Here is a 14,545-nt window from a genome sequence, read left to right on the forward strand (position 1 = left end):
ATGTGAAAAATTCGAGTTGTAGGTAACCTAATGCATATTGCCAGTCTTTCGAGAATATTGCAAATGTGAACTTCATCCCTCGCTAAAATTTAGTTTTCATTCCCCGCTAAATTAATTTAAATTGTGATTTAAATTAAATTGATTTGAATTACTTATTTATGGACACTACTCTTCCATTCATTTTAGTAACTATTCGTTTCTCTAATTGTCATCACTATAATAGCGGTAGCAGAAGTGGTAGTAATGATTTTCTTTTTTTATGAGAAATACCCAGATAAGCAGCAAAATCCTTGTTCAAGCTGCATTTCGGACTACGAAAGCCTAGTGCAGTCATCGTCCATCACCATTCCAACTGAAAGACATCGTTATGATTTGGGGATTTTATAATTCTTTTCCGAAACATCAGAATTTTTTGAAAGAATAGAAAAATTCCCGAACAAAAATTACTCAATAAAAAATGAGAAATATATTTTTGATTAATTAGCAGCGTTGTTTCCTTTTCATACGTCATTTCAATTGCATAGTTAGCTATCATCATTCCAAGGAATCGATATATCATTTTTTTAAGATTTATTTTGAGATGCCATAACGTATGCCATAACGAAAGTGATTTCAAACCTACCCGGATATAAACTAAACTATAGTATTTACAGCATAGTTCATAAGTTGGGATTAATTTTGATAGCAAAATTATTTTATCATCAGAAGGCGCCAATCTAACGAAAATATCAAAGTAAATATGAACAAGTATAATAAAACAAATTCTTAAATTTTAAAATTAACATCAAAATGAAATAAAATCTTTTTTAACTCCATCTGCCAGCACTTTAGCAAAAGCAGTATAATGCGTTGTGTGAAAAATGAGCAGAGTTATGCGAAATATAATTCTCATATGGTAAACAGTCCATTTGTTCTTTTCATTGTTTTAGTTTCAAATTTAATTTCAAATTCAACAATGTAAGGTATAAGGTTAGCAATTGCCTTCTGAACATGCAACAGCAAAACGGTTCGTTATTTGAGGTAACAGGTCATCTTTGACAGATATCCCGAATGAACCAAGTCCTTCAAATTTTGCCTTTGTTTCTTTCGCTGGAATCCATTTATTATCTATTTTCTTCCACGTTTTAATGATCCAGTGTTTCTCATCACATTTTTCACCTTTGATCTGAAGAAGATTTCAAATATAACTTCATATTTTATTGTATGAATTCTAACTTCCCAAAAAAAGCTATGAATTTTTGAATTGTATTGATGTGAAACATAAAAGCTAATTAAACATATATAAAAAAAGTAATGCTGTCTTACACAAATAAATTCATAAGATTAACTGTTTTATCACTTTTATCAATCAAATACGGTTCAATTAAAAACTTTTTCAGCATTGCATACTATTTCAGTTTATGAAACGTTTCAATTTAACTTATAACCAAATCACTTTTATTTTGTCGCACTAACTAAATTGACTGTATTCTAAAAAATTGAAAATTATTTGAAAACAATTTTTGACTGCATAGAATTATGATGAAGGAATTAATAATTCTTTAAAAAACCGTGGCTGTGAAAAAATATTGCATCATTGATTTCAAAAGATTAAAAATTATTATAGATGAATTAGACAAAGAAATTAAAAACAAACTAGAGCGGTACGAATTTCATCTCTATTTGTAAATATTACTCGTTCGGTTTTCATTTTAATTGCCGGCACATAAATTTGAATTTGAAATGGTTTATCCGTTTTCGACTGCATTTTAACCTTAATTTTACATGATGTTATTGACAGAATGTAATTAGCCAGGGTTATTATGGTTGCCAGTGAGTACCACATCCTGCAATTACTCCTATATTACAAATAATGAGTTCTTTTTTCAGTTTTTTTTTTTAAATTGAGTTTGCTAATGAAATGATCATTTATCGTGTGATTTTTCAACAGCACCAGAATTCTGTAACAGATAAATTGAAGCGAACAAGAAACAATTTCTTACTGAGTTTAAACATTTTTGTTAATATCGAGTGTTAAATTATTTTAATATTATAAACATTCAGCTGTTACTAAATCTTTCTATTGCTTATTGAAGAAGAATAGTTAATTAAACTTTACGCATACTTTAGAGTTACCAAAGGGTTGATTTTCTTACTAGTAAAATGAAAAAAACTAATGATAATAGTAATTAGTAATAATAATGATAATAATAGTAATAATAATAATGATAAATAATAATAATAATAATAAATAATTTGAAGTCGAACCAACAATCTTTAAAACAATCATTGCTCATGATATAAACCCACGAAATGACCCTAATTGGAATGATTTCTCCGATTCTAGTATACGTTTAAATGTTCCACAAATAAATTAGGTTAAATTCAACAAAAAATTGGCGAAAATTAATTACATACGAATTCAAAGATAACTTTCAATACATTTTGATTATACCAGTTTTGAATGCCTATAAGGTTCTAACAAGCATAGTTGATAAAATTCTTCATTGACTTCTTTTATTTAGTTAAATTAGGAACTGTTCAAAATATATCCCAAACAAATATATCCCGAATATTTGTAAAATAATTGCAATAGGAAAATGAAAATGTTGTTTATTCCTGTTCATCCTTAAAAGTTATTCCTTAAAAGGCTACAACTTTTCGAATTAGAATTTTGTGGATTTAATTAAACAGTTTGGTAAGTGCTTTTTTAAGTCATAATGATCTTCGGTATTTTGAAAAAGTTCTTGAATTGAATGAAGTGCGAAGTGTTGATGCAAAATACACGATATTTGTTAATGTGAATCATTACCGCATTTATTTTCATTATTCTTGTGCAATAGAAATATAGAAACTATGACAAAGCTTTTAAAGTTGATTTGAAGTATGTGAAAACATTGCATCGAAATAAGGAAGAAAAAAAGCGATGCAAATTTCCTTCCTAATATCATACTTCCAATAGTTGTTATACAAAATAAAAGTTTTCATTAAGACATATAAAAATATCGGTGTGGTCACTAACCGTTCATTTTGCTCTGCTTTTTCTGTCATATCTACTCATTGTGATTTACTTCTTTCCACATTGATTTTTTACTACAATTCCTACTATACATCTGAAAAAAATTCCGATACAAAAGACAGTACTGAAATCAATCGCAGAAACATTGTACAAATCCTTTTCGATTATTGTTGTCACATATTCTCTATACCAGCTACTTTTGGTAGTTGACATTCGATGTAAAAGTAATGTTTTCGTTGAAAAGACATTTGAAATATCTGAAGGAAATGCATTGTTTCAATTGACTGTTATCTTTTCTAACAAATTTATCTCTTCTTTCTGTCATTGGTGATAACAACTTGCAGCAGATGTTTCCAATGGAATTTGAAGGTGAATTCGACCCTGTTTCACTTGATAAAAAGAGACTTTTCTAAAATATCTATTTTAATTACAATGTTTATTTAGTGATGTATAAAAAACAATCATCAAAAAACAGTGAATTATGTTTACATTAAAGTATCGGAAAGAAAAAAAAAATCCAATAACACCAATTTCTTTAGCGTAAATTGAATCGGGTCATTGAAAAAAGGAGGATGGAAAAAAGAAACATTGCGTTTTTTTTTTTTTTTTTCAAGAAATCAGCAGTTACTGGAAACAAAATTTAGAACAACTTTTTTCTTCACCATTTCTTGTAATTCTATATGAGAATAACTATGCAATAAATAAAGCATACGTAATTGATTTAGGCATTTGACTGTAAGCTTTATAAAATATTAATGAGTAATTTAGTTATAAGCTATACAAGGAATTTTCAAATATTAACTCAACTTTGCAAAATGAAATTAATTAAATAGTAATTAGAATGATACTCTTAACAATAAAATATGAAAAAAAATGGAAAAAATAAAGTAATTTTCACAAGAATATGCAAATAATTTTACTCCATTTATCATTCACTTTTTCCTTCAGAATGTTGCAAATGGTTACAAACAGAGAGATCCCCATAATTTCATTCAGGGCTCCTTTGATTCCTGCTGCTTTGGTGGCGAGTACCGGTGAATGATGATAGGTGCATGGGAGCGGAGGGCGAGGGAGAGATGGTTGCTGTTTTAAATTGTTGTTGTGTTTCTCTGAAGGTTTAGGGGAATTTGGATGGTCCTTCAGTATTTGGGGTAAAGTTGCTTAGTAGGATGAAGTATTGCTGTGAGTACTGCTATCAAAGAGCAACCATTTATTCCATTCATCATCACTGTTTAGGCATCATTGATTCAAACACATGCTTTTCCTAAAAAAGTTTTTTAGAAAAAAGAAGATTTTGCAACAATGCTGTGGAAACGGTTTGTGTATCCACGATCAGTCATTGTTTTTCGACGAAGTTGTTCGTTGGTATCAGTACCCACAGTACTATTGTCATGCTTTTGTTGGGTAATATATTAGAGCAAATAAATTTCGAAAAAAGGAGTTTTCGTTTACTAAGAAAGTTCTAACTGATCGACTTTGATTTCATATTCGCAACTTCCTAGTATTTCTAGTATATTAATATTTTTCAATTTTAATGGTGAAAGAAGTATTTTGTACTGCACAAAAAGTCTTCCTAATAATACATTGTTGCAGGAATCTTCTTGCTACCGGCCATGTCGAAGATCAACATCATCTTTTTTGGACTCAGTCCGATATGCGCACGACACTTTTAGTAAAAATCCTTCAACTTCAGCAGGTGTCAGGATTACTAACGAAGAGTTGCCGACCAAAGAGCAATTATTTTATGTGGATTTCCTTACCGATACGTTGGTGCGTTCATCTTAAAATGTTAATTTCAGTTATTAGTTCCTTGTCATTTTTAGTTTCACGAATTTCAAATTTGATTTTGATTGCATCTTTTCGGCGTCTTTTCTTTTGGTTAATGTTATCTTCACGTTCATCTTCCATATGGTCACTTTGAAAATTCACTGGAATTTGAACAAAGTAAAAATAAATTCGAAACTTCTCTGTTTGTACATTATGATAGGTGAACAAATCTTAATATTATTCGTTAACATGTTTGAGTTGCATTTCGTAGAAACATGGATTGAAGTAGTGCAAACTGAATATGCTTTAGGTGCCGGGATTTTTGAGCAATCGAAAGCAGTTTTTAAAATTTATGAAATTGTGTACCAAAGATGTTGTTTACAGCGATTCAATTTTTAATCAACACACCACGTATCTTTTGTTTTTGTTTTTTTTTTTTTTTTTCATAGTTTAAATTTTATTTAGAGGTTTCAACATTTCATGCCGAAATTTGCTAACGTTTTATGCTGTCCGACTCTATTTCGTAACACTATCAAGATCCTTAAATGTTCTTAAGACATAATTTCCTGGCCAATCCTTTTATTCATTCTTTTAAGCCAACTTTGGGAAGCAACTTCAAATATATATATAAGTGTGATTATTCTGCCGAATTTTTATTGAGATGATATGAACCTTCAATTAATTTCTGTATTTACAGAGGCATAGATAAATTTATAAGACGTATTTCACTCTCCAAATTATACTTCAGTTTGATGCAATCGAGCAGTAAGTTTGAGGTATAGTTTACTTTTCTGAAATTCGAAATCCCTTTTGCGAGCACATGATTTGCACTATATTTGTAATTATAAAGCATTTTTTGTCAAGAATTTTTTGTTTCTGTTAAGAGTAGTTGTTTTTTAGAAATTGGGGTCATGCATCTACGAAAACAGTGATGTCATTGTAGTTCTTTGGCGGATTATGACCATTAAATTATATCATCAGGTATGAACTTGGTGTTCATATCTATCCATTAATTTATTCTTGCTAATGAATGTTATTTCCAGACCTTTATGTTTGTTGTATTGATTCTTATTAATTTATTATGATTTAGTGAAACTTTTTTTATAGCAAACAGATATCGTTGAAGGAGCGCTAGATATTCACCTTGATAAAGATGGACGTATTTACAAGATTAAAAATCGACCGGTAAGTTGGTTGTAAAGTTTAATAGTTTCTTGAACTCTGAGAACTCGTTTTTTGGGACTTATACATAATTTTGAAATTTTACTGCTAGGCAAACATTTTCTGATATCTCTTTTCTGTTATTTCAATATCTGTTTTCTTGATTGTTACCGAGATGGATTTTAGAAATGATTTATAATTTAATTCAATTTTTTAAAGGTAACTCGAGATGATCAGAACGATGCATCTTCCCTATCAAAATTAAAAGAAGCTTCGAAAACTGAAAACGGCGAAGGTCAGCAATGAACTGTCCCTGCATGGGATGTTGATTTCTGCCATACAGCCTTTTTTTTGAAATTCTCTTTCATTTTTTTGCTATCAGGTTCCTGAAGAGAAACATCAGTTCTTTCCTCTACGGAAAAAATAATTTTGTGCATGTTGCTTAATTTTCATTCTGTCGTGACTTCTCAATTATCATTACTTTTTATTTATTTATTATTGGTAACTACTACTGATTTTTGTGCTTTGCTCAATTTTTCTAACTTCTACTATTCGCTGTTCTACTAAAGGTGTCATTTCTCCGATCGATCGGTTGATCCTTTTTGATCATCTTAAGTTTTGATTCCATATATAAATCACTGAATTGGAATTATTTGCAAAAAACACTGCTATTTCCGAGATGTCAGGGATAAAGTTGCTGCATTATGGAGTACTGACTTTCTGGATCGCGTACTTATTCCTACCTATTCTTTTTTTCGATTACAGTTTTTTAATTTAGAGCATGTAAATTTTCGCATATGGTTAATACCATGCGCGTTCTCATGAATTTATATCTTACCTTTGCAGCTTTAGCAACAACAGTACAAATGCGAACGACACTACGATGTTTGTTCCCTCTTGCTGCTCCCTCTACTGCCTATTTTTTATTTTCACGTGCGTATAGTAACGGAAGAGGTAACAGAGGACCAGAAATGTTTCAGTTGGAACATGTACGAAAGAGGATAGAAATGACGGTAACAACTTTCCTTAATTTTGTTTCGTGTGAACCGGATTTCGGACCGGAGTTTTCACTGTTACGTAAGACGACAGTGAATAACATTTATGAAGCAACTTAGAATTTATGTTCTTTGCTTACTTTTTAGTTTCACATGTATATAGTAGTGGAAGAGATGCGGAAGAGCTTTTGCGCAGTTTGAAAGCTTGGACATCTTGGATTATGAAGTGTAGTAAATCGCCGTTATTCTCATCAACAAATGATTCTAACATGGTCTGAATTTACTGTTTGGAGCTTTGAGCACTTCTCAGCTCCATCATCTTTTTTGAGGCAGATAGTATTGTTGTATCACTTATGTTCGGCTGCGAAGACATAACACATAATTACATAAAAAATATTAGATGTTGCATTTCAGGCTCCACATTTCTTTCGGGAACGGCCAGATTATACATTTTACAGGCCGGATGTGTTGTATAAAGATGAGATTTTTCAGATTACTATTACGTGAGTTATTTTATTGTGATAAAATCTTGTTATTTTTCGTAGAGATGATGCAGTACCAATGTTTGGTGGGGAATTTTGGCGTGATTTTGAAAGTTTCTAAGCCAGAATGATGTTAGTAGTGGTCATTTTTACATATTATTTCTTGTTGAGTTGAGATTTGAAATTTTCAGTTTCGTTTCTTGAGCTCTTTTCCTTGTTCATGAATGCTTTTGAATTAATCTAATCCACTAAATGTTAGCAGAGGATTAAACTGATACTGGAATTTTGAGTTAGTTCACCACCAGTTGTGTTCGCTGTCCAATTATTCCAGTAACAGGACCAGCCAATTGCATTTATTGCAGTGTGTGATTTGATTTTTTAGGGGTCGAGACAAACTCATGATTTATTTCGGCTCGATTAGTGTAATATGTCTATTTTGCTTTCCTCACATAGAAATGGAAGTAAGCCTATTTTTCTGGTTGTTTTGTTTGTATTTTTAAGGCTGCTCTTTGTGAATAGTTAATGGAATGAAAACTTCTTTTTCTCGATGATGTTTTAGGTTTTGAATATATTACCGATCTCAGAAGATGGAACAGTACGATTAAGGTGGCGTATAAAGCATATCTCATTGATACGATCGCTGTTGAATCCTATGTTGTTCAGATATGATTATCGTATCAAGAGGGTATTCCCTTGATTTTATGATTATTTTCGTAGTTTGTTTTGCAGTATTTTTGTGCAGTAGTGAAATTGTGAGATTTCTCCAAGAGTTCAAACTGCATGTTTAAGTTGAAATGGTACGATGGTCTTACAATATTTTACGTTGGTGAAGATGGGCTTGTATATCGAGCGGTTACACGCAGAGTATGTTCTCGAGCATTACAAGATTACTCATTTGGAATAATTTTTTTGACCATTTTCAAATACGCCTATGTTAATATGGGCTGACTTGTTTTGCTGATTAGAGGATTAGCATTATCTAACATAATTTTTTTTGTGAAACTTGCTTTCTTCCATAAGTTGTTTTTAACATGACCAACCATTTTGCAGACGATTGATGATGAACAGAAAACTCCGCAAGCAAATCGACTTGCTGATTTAGCACAAAAAGTTGGCGTACTACCGAAAGGTTCCGCTACATTTGTAACCAACAAATGGAATAATACGCTATTTGTTAAACACACTTTCTAAATGAAAATTGCTAGATTTATAGAAAATTTTGCACTCCCTTTTTTGTAGTTAGTAAATAAAAGTGGAAAAACTCACCTGTTAATGCTTTACTAGCTACCAAACAAATTATAATAAGTCAAGAAAAAATGTTGGGACTTTATCTTGCTCAGACACTGCCTTGGATAGATCATATAATCTCCTTACTCGTCACTTTTCCATAATCGTTTTAGTGGTAGCTCCAATGCAAGGCTTGATAACACTTCCAATTTTGAACAACGATTTGATGAAGTGCCATGCGTCAAAATTTCCAATTTGAAATTTCAAGAAATCACTTGGGCATATCATCTTACACTGGCTGATCTAATAGATTTGCTCAGAATTTCATAGGAATAATTGGATTTTCAAAAATATTGCATGCCATCTACTTCTCTCTTTCACAGTAATCTTACTGTCTGTACTCTGTTTTGCTATTCATGAATATTTTCTTTTATCATCGCATAGTGATAGTAGACAACGCTTTGTCCATCCACAGTCTTCATTGATGTCACGAACATTTTTTACCAATTTTCAAACTGAGCAACCAAGTTGAACTAAATATAAAAAATAACGATGTAATGAATTTATACATCATAATTCATGATTAGGTTAAATAATATCCCTACTATTTTTGTCGCTCAAAATGATTGGAAACGTTAACCGAATGATTTCAGTCACTTTCGTACAAGCCACATGCAAACCACATACAAACTTCTTACAAATCCTCTACAAACCTGTTTCATTTCATGTAATAAAAAAGGGCGAAGTTTTCTGTGTAGTTGATAAGAAGTAAAATGAGCTTTTTGTGCTAATAATATTTCATCTAGAAAACAATCCTTATAAATAAAGCAGTGAATTTAAAAAAAAATATGGTTTCGGGATTCTAATGAAGTTGTATAGCAATGAAATGCTGGGTTAGGAGTTGCCGATCGATAAAAATCTCGATAATTCAAAAGATTAAAAGCAATAAATCATTTTAGCAAATTTAAATTGTTTGATTTTATGATTATTTTCGTACTTGATTTTATGATTATTTTTCGTAGTTCACTTTTATCTTATCATGGAAACTGAGCAATAAAAGATGAACTCATGATATTTGTCAAAAAAAAATATTGTGGGAAAGGAGTTAGATGAAGGGTTTTTGATTTTTGACGAATTAATACAGATGATGAGTTTTTCACCTACGAAAGTACTTTGTTTTTATAATGGTTTTATCTTCTCATTTCATATTTTCTTTACTACTTTAATCTCCTAAGATATCATTGTTCTCGTAGTTTCAATATTCATACTTTGTATGTGAATGACTATTGATCAATTTTAACCCAACTCTTTCGACAGATTCTGATTTGCAAGCACTGCCTGTGCTTCTCTTCGTTCTTCCCGACTATATGCATGAAAGAATTTTCGTCCTCGTTTCCCTCTTCGCTCAGCATTGGACAGCCACTGTCCTATAACCTAAAAGTAGTAAGTTAATAAACCGTAAATAAAAGTATTGAAAATGTATTCAATATCATTAGATTCTGATCGGCAGCTATTTAATCAAACGCTTAAGAGAAAAAATGGATATGTTATTATTTACTTGTTAACATAAACCACTGTGTCTCATAACTTAATATCTGAGTTGAAGTTTGGCTCCAAGAACTTCATCCTGGTGAAATATGCTGAAATATAAATAAAGGAGGTACTTGGAGGGTATCTTTGTCGCTGCCGTGGTTTCGATACATATCACTGGCCAAGATATTGAAGTAAGGTATATGCTTCTCGAATGCTACCCTCCAGTCGCAGTCATTTGCGTAGACGTCCCGAATTATGTTTGCTGTAATCCGTAGAGGCATCGTAACCGCTGTTTGCCCCAGACTGTAAATATTTCCATTTCTGAATTTGTTGGAAAAGATCAGAGCGGTTATGAACTCTGACATCAGAAGAGTGTCGCTAAGTGGTACTACGCTACTGTAAGTGAGTCCTGTTTACTTTAAAAATTTAGTCGTAGGCAGTTTATAAGAATTCAATTGCTCAATCCTGGCCGCCTGAAACGCAGAATTCAATAATCTATTGTCGGGAGTGGTGCACAATACGAATGCTTTATATTTCGAAAGTGGAAGTGGTAAATATTCTGTAGCTCGCGGGTTAACATAAGCAATTTCCTCTGAAAATAAATGCCTTGGTATAGGTATTAGATAGCTAATAATGGTCAGTAGGATTTGAACTGGACCCAAAACTAAAGCTACATTTTGGAAAAATATTAGTTTTGATTTTCATGAAAAATAATTTCCTAAAGATCCTTTAAAAAGTGCAAACAAAAGTAGCAGTCCATTTAGAGGCTATGCTCATGGAAAGAGGCGAGAGACTAACATATATAAAATTCGATATAATTCAAATCCACAGAAAAGATAAAAATACGATACGTTAAACGCTAAATCAAACCAGGATTGGTGCAGCCAAGACATTCACGAACTGTGGCTGATGTAACAACAGGCACAAATGGGGCAGAAATACTATTTTGCGTCCTTTCGTTACTTTTCTGGTCGGAAAGTATTTCGGCCCTTCCTTCACTTCCATTAGCAGTGGATGGGCGATATTTTGACAAGCAACGCTTCCGAAGCCATGAACTTAACATCAACACAATTTGGTTAAATTCATGTTTCTTAAAGAATTTTTCCTTCGGTTATTTACGGTTGAAAATTTTTTCTGTTTACTGAGTCCATTTTCGTTGAAATTATTAAATAATCATTTAAATTTATATCCTATTATGAGTACTATCGACTACATTATTTATACAAGTTACAAAAAAAAAAAAAAAAAAGACAACATTTGAAACTTACTTCACAATCTCTTCAGCGATGTTGATTGTAGTATGATAATTTACAAAAATGATTGGAAACGGATTTCGCTGCAAGCTGTTGTCAAGTACCAGATCTTTCATCTGCCTTAAATCGGTCACATAGAGTGTAGTTTGAAAATCTACGTTTTATCATCACAAACCATCATTTAATGAACAATTTTCGTTAATTCAACAAAATGTCACATCTTTCTTATGATTGACTTACTGGGTACTTTTATAATGATGATATTGGAAAATGTATCAAAGTAGTTATCAAGAGTAAAATTAAGGAAGAAAGTTTTTACTGCTTATATTATAAAACGAGAAAAATTCCAAAATTAACAGAGCATTCTTCAGCAGGAGAAAGTTAACAAGCAGACAAACTATTGATATAGTATTTGGAGAAGTTATCTAAGCTCAATTATTTTAAATTTCATATAAAACGTAATGAATACTTTACTAAAATTCTTTGTGTCGAATGATTCAAATCGGCTAGATAACGGCAATCAACTAGCAATGGCGGGAATGAATCTCTACAGCGCCAGGCAGCTAATAATCGACAACCGAATACTTGGTAAGCAAACCCTTCAAAATACATTAGCTTTGAAGATTTAGCATAATAACAGCTTTTTTTGGCAGCTGTTGTATAGAAACCCCACTTATACTCCAATAAAAATAGATCCATTTTTGATATTTTCTTACCCACACAAATTTTCGGAATAAATTTATGTCTACATTCAAGTGTCAGTCTGCTAGTCTGCTCAAGCAAATGTTGCAATGCTGAGAACGGTATGGTTTTAATAACCTAAAGAGAGATGAAATTCGTTTGAAGCTATGTGAAATTATTTTACTAAAGTACTTCTGAAATCTTCTCTTTCGAAATAATAAAGAGTACTGATAGGAAAGCCTCCATTATGAGCAGTTTCCATTTCTCGATGCATCTGAAAAATAAAGTATAAAATACTCACGACAAAGTAAGACAAGCATATTATTATTTTCATGGTGCACGGGATTTATAGCCAGGAATATCCTGGCGTCACCACTGCTAAATATATAAGAAAAAATATAGATCTTGAAGAAGATGAGGAAAGTATTGAAGTTGCTAATATCCCGAATCCTTTACACCAGTCCACTATTTTCTTTAATAAATATACCTTCATCTCATGTTTTCCTTCAATTTCTTTTCTGCTTTCATAAAGCTGATGCAAGTAGCAGCATCTTTCGACAATACTAGTCATTTGCATATATTTCACCCAATCACTATCTGTGAAATACGTCGGCAACCTTGCTTTAGCAACTCCATACAGCAATTCTAATTCCAATAAAAGGCGTAAAAAAATGTTATTGTTTTCAGATTTCGCAATCAAGCGAGGTGAAGGTCGTAGAGCACGGGGTATCGTCACAGCAACTTCGCTTTTCTGAAACAGATGAATAAATTTGCTTATTTGAAATTATTCATTCACTGCTCGAAAATTTTCTTCCTTACCATATCAATTCAGTGAAATGTTCTATCGGATTTTTTCACCTAAATAAATTACAGCATCCGCTCTAAATTATGTCGGAATAGGATCTTACTACACTACATAATCTTCAAGGATAAACAACCAGTAAAATAAAAACGAATATGCTGATATCATCTTCTTTACTTACAAACAGAACCAGATTTGAAAGATAAACGAACAATGCAGTATTGACGATTTTTGACGCAAAAACTTAATCTGATTGCCAGTGATGAGCTCTGAATCCTCCAACCAAACAAACCATAAATGGAAGTGATTGACGAAATTTTTACCATCAGATCCTCAATAACAATTATGCTAGATGAATTCCTAAACAAAACGTAGATAATAATAGAAGATGCCATTGCTATATGACATGGAATTTTCCTTAAATAGTTTATAGAAGCTAATCCAAAACCTAACCAGTACTTTCTCTTCTCACTTGATCTTACCTCTTGTTAACTCTTAAAAAACTGAAAATTTCATGTGACCCTCCTTCTCACCAAATCTTACAAAATAGAAACCCGATCCTGGTCACAACTATTATATTACTACCCATTTCATATCATTCGATGTAGCATGCAACAGATATATGAGATGCAATTGTGCTACGAGTTATTAAGACAATTGCTAATAGATTCTGTTCCTGAGCGGTGTTGGATGTGTCAATGAGAAGGTTATTTAGTTGTCGATTTGTTGGAATTGAAATTTACTCGTGAATTTATCATGATTAAAGTATGGAACTTACATTTATCAAGCACAGTTTTAAACTGATTGTTCATGTCACACAGTCTATGTGTAGGAATAAAGTGATGAATAAAAAAAGTCGATGAATTGAGGGAAAAATCCTCCTTGAATCTATTCTGAAAATTTTGTAAATTCTTATTTGAACTATTAATTAATAAAATAATCTTCGATAATTATTCTCCTGAGGAGGAGTAGCTTAATTATTTCTTATTGGTCAAACTCCAAAATTGTCAAGCAATCATTGTTACTTTGGAATCTTGATTGTTAATGACTTTTTATTTCTGTCTTAACGGCACTATAGTGTTTGATTACTGAAGAGATACCAAGAACCTTAATTAAATGATGTGTATGCAGTAAAACAGTTCATCAGTGACAGGACAAAAAATCCTGAATGCATTAATTTATATGAGATCCATTGTAATGAAGAGATGGTCAGTGGAAGACGTGATATTAAAGCAAATATAATTTTCATGAAAGAAATCCAGCAAGTTTTCGAATATCCGCACATTTCAAGCAGTGAAATCAACAATGCAAATAGCATTAGTGGTACAGGATATTTTGTTACTTCTATGAATGAGTTACAACTTCATGTGGAGGTTTCTTTGAAAGAATTAATCTTTATATAGAGATAGCTTCTCATTTCAAAAAAAAAAAATTTTACGAAAGTGAACTTACTTATTGCACTGTAATATTTTAAAGTTTTAAATATTCTAAAAAAACATGATCAAAGAAGATTAAACCTTTTGAAATACTGAAATGTGTTTGAGAAAACTGAGCTATTAAAATATGGAACTGAATTTTTTCATTTATTCAACCTTTCATGATTCGTGGTTCGCTTATATTTTTTTCAATATTTTTCATTTCACATA

At 31.6% G+C, this 14,545-nt stretch overlaps 3 protein-coding genes across 3 annotated transcripts; 1 reads left to right on the forward strand and 2 right to left on the reverse strand.

Moving 5' to 3' along the window:
• Positions 1–970: 970 nt before the first annotated feature.
• Positions 971–1,825, reverse strand: Bm7214 (Uncharacterized protein; the record flags this gene model as incomplete). The annotated part of the gene is made up of 2 exons (XM_001897849.1): positions 971–1,165; positions 1,637–1,825. The coding sequence occupies 2 exons, from the start codon at positions 1,823–1,825 to the stop codon at positions 971–973; spliced, it is 384 nt and encodes a 127-aa protein (XP_001897884.1).
• A 2,475-nt stretch (positions 1,826–4,300) lies between these two features.
• Bm2426 (Uncharacterized protein) lies at positions 4,301–8,594 on the forward strand (the record flags this gene model as incomplete). Its single annotated transcript, XM_001897851.2, has 13 exons — positions 4,301–4,402; positions 4,592–4,768; positions 5,076–5,176; positions 5,463–5,541; positions 5,666–5,746; positions 5,873–5,950; positions 6,146–6,221; positions 6,773–6,939; positions 7,336–7,424; positions 7,786–7,864; positions 7,963–8,088; positions 8,193–8,267; positions 8,454–8,594. 13 exons carry the CDS (start codon positions 4,301–4,303, stop codon positions 8,592–8,594), a joined length of 1,371 nt encoding a protein of 456 aa, XP_001897886.2.
• Positions 8,595–9,926: 1,332 nt separating this feature from the next.
• On the reverse strand, positions 9,927–13,225 carry Bm9506 (Uncharacterized protein; the record flags this gene model as incomplete). The annotated part of the gene is made up of 9 exons (XM_001897853.2): positions 9,927–10,064; positions 10,295–10,466; positions 10,581–10,755; positions 11,034–11,218; positions 11,432–11,536; positions 11,886–12,015; positions 12,290–12,371; positions 12,585–12,848; positions 13,112–13,225. The coding sequence occupies 9 exons, from the start codon at positions 13,223–13,225 to the stop codon at positions 9,927–9,929; spliced, it is 1,365 nt and encodes a 454-aa protein (XP_001897888.2).
• Positions 13,226–14,545: the final 1,320 nt, after the last annotated feature.

Source organism: Brugia malayi (assembly GCF_000002995.4).
Source record: "Brugia malayi strain FR3 genome assembly, contig: Bm_v4_ChrX_scaffold_001, whole genome shotgun sequence".
Taxonomy (NCBI): Eukaryota; Metazoa; Nematoda; class Chromadorea; order Rhabditida; family Onchocercidae; genus Brugia; species Brugia malayi.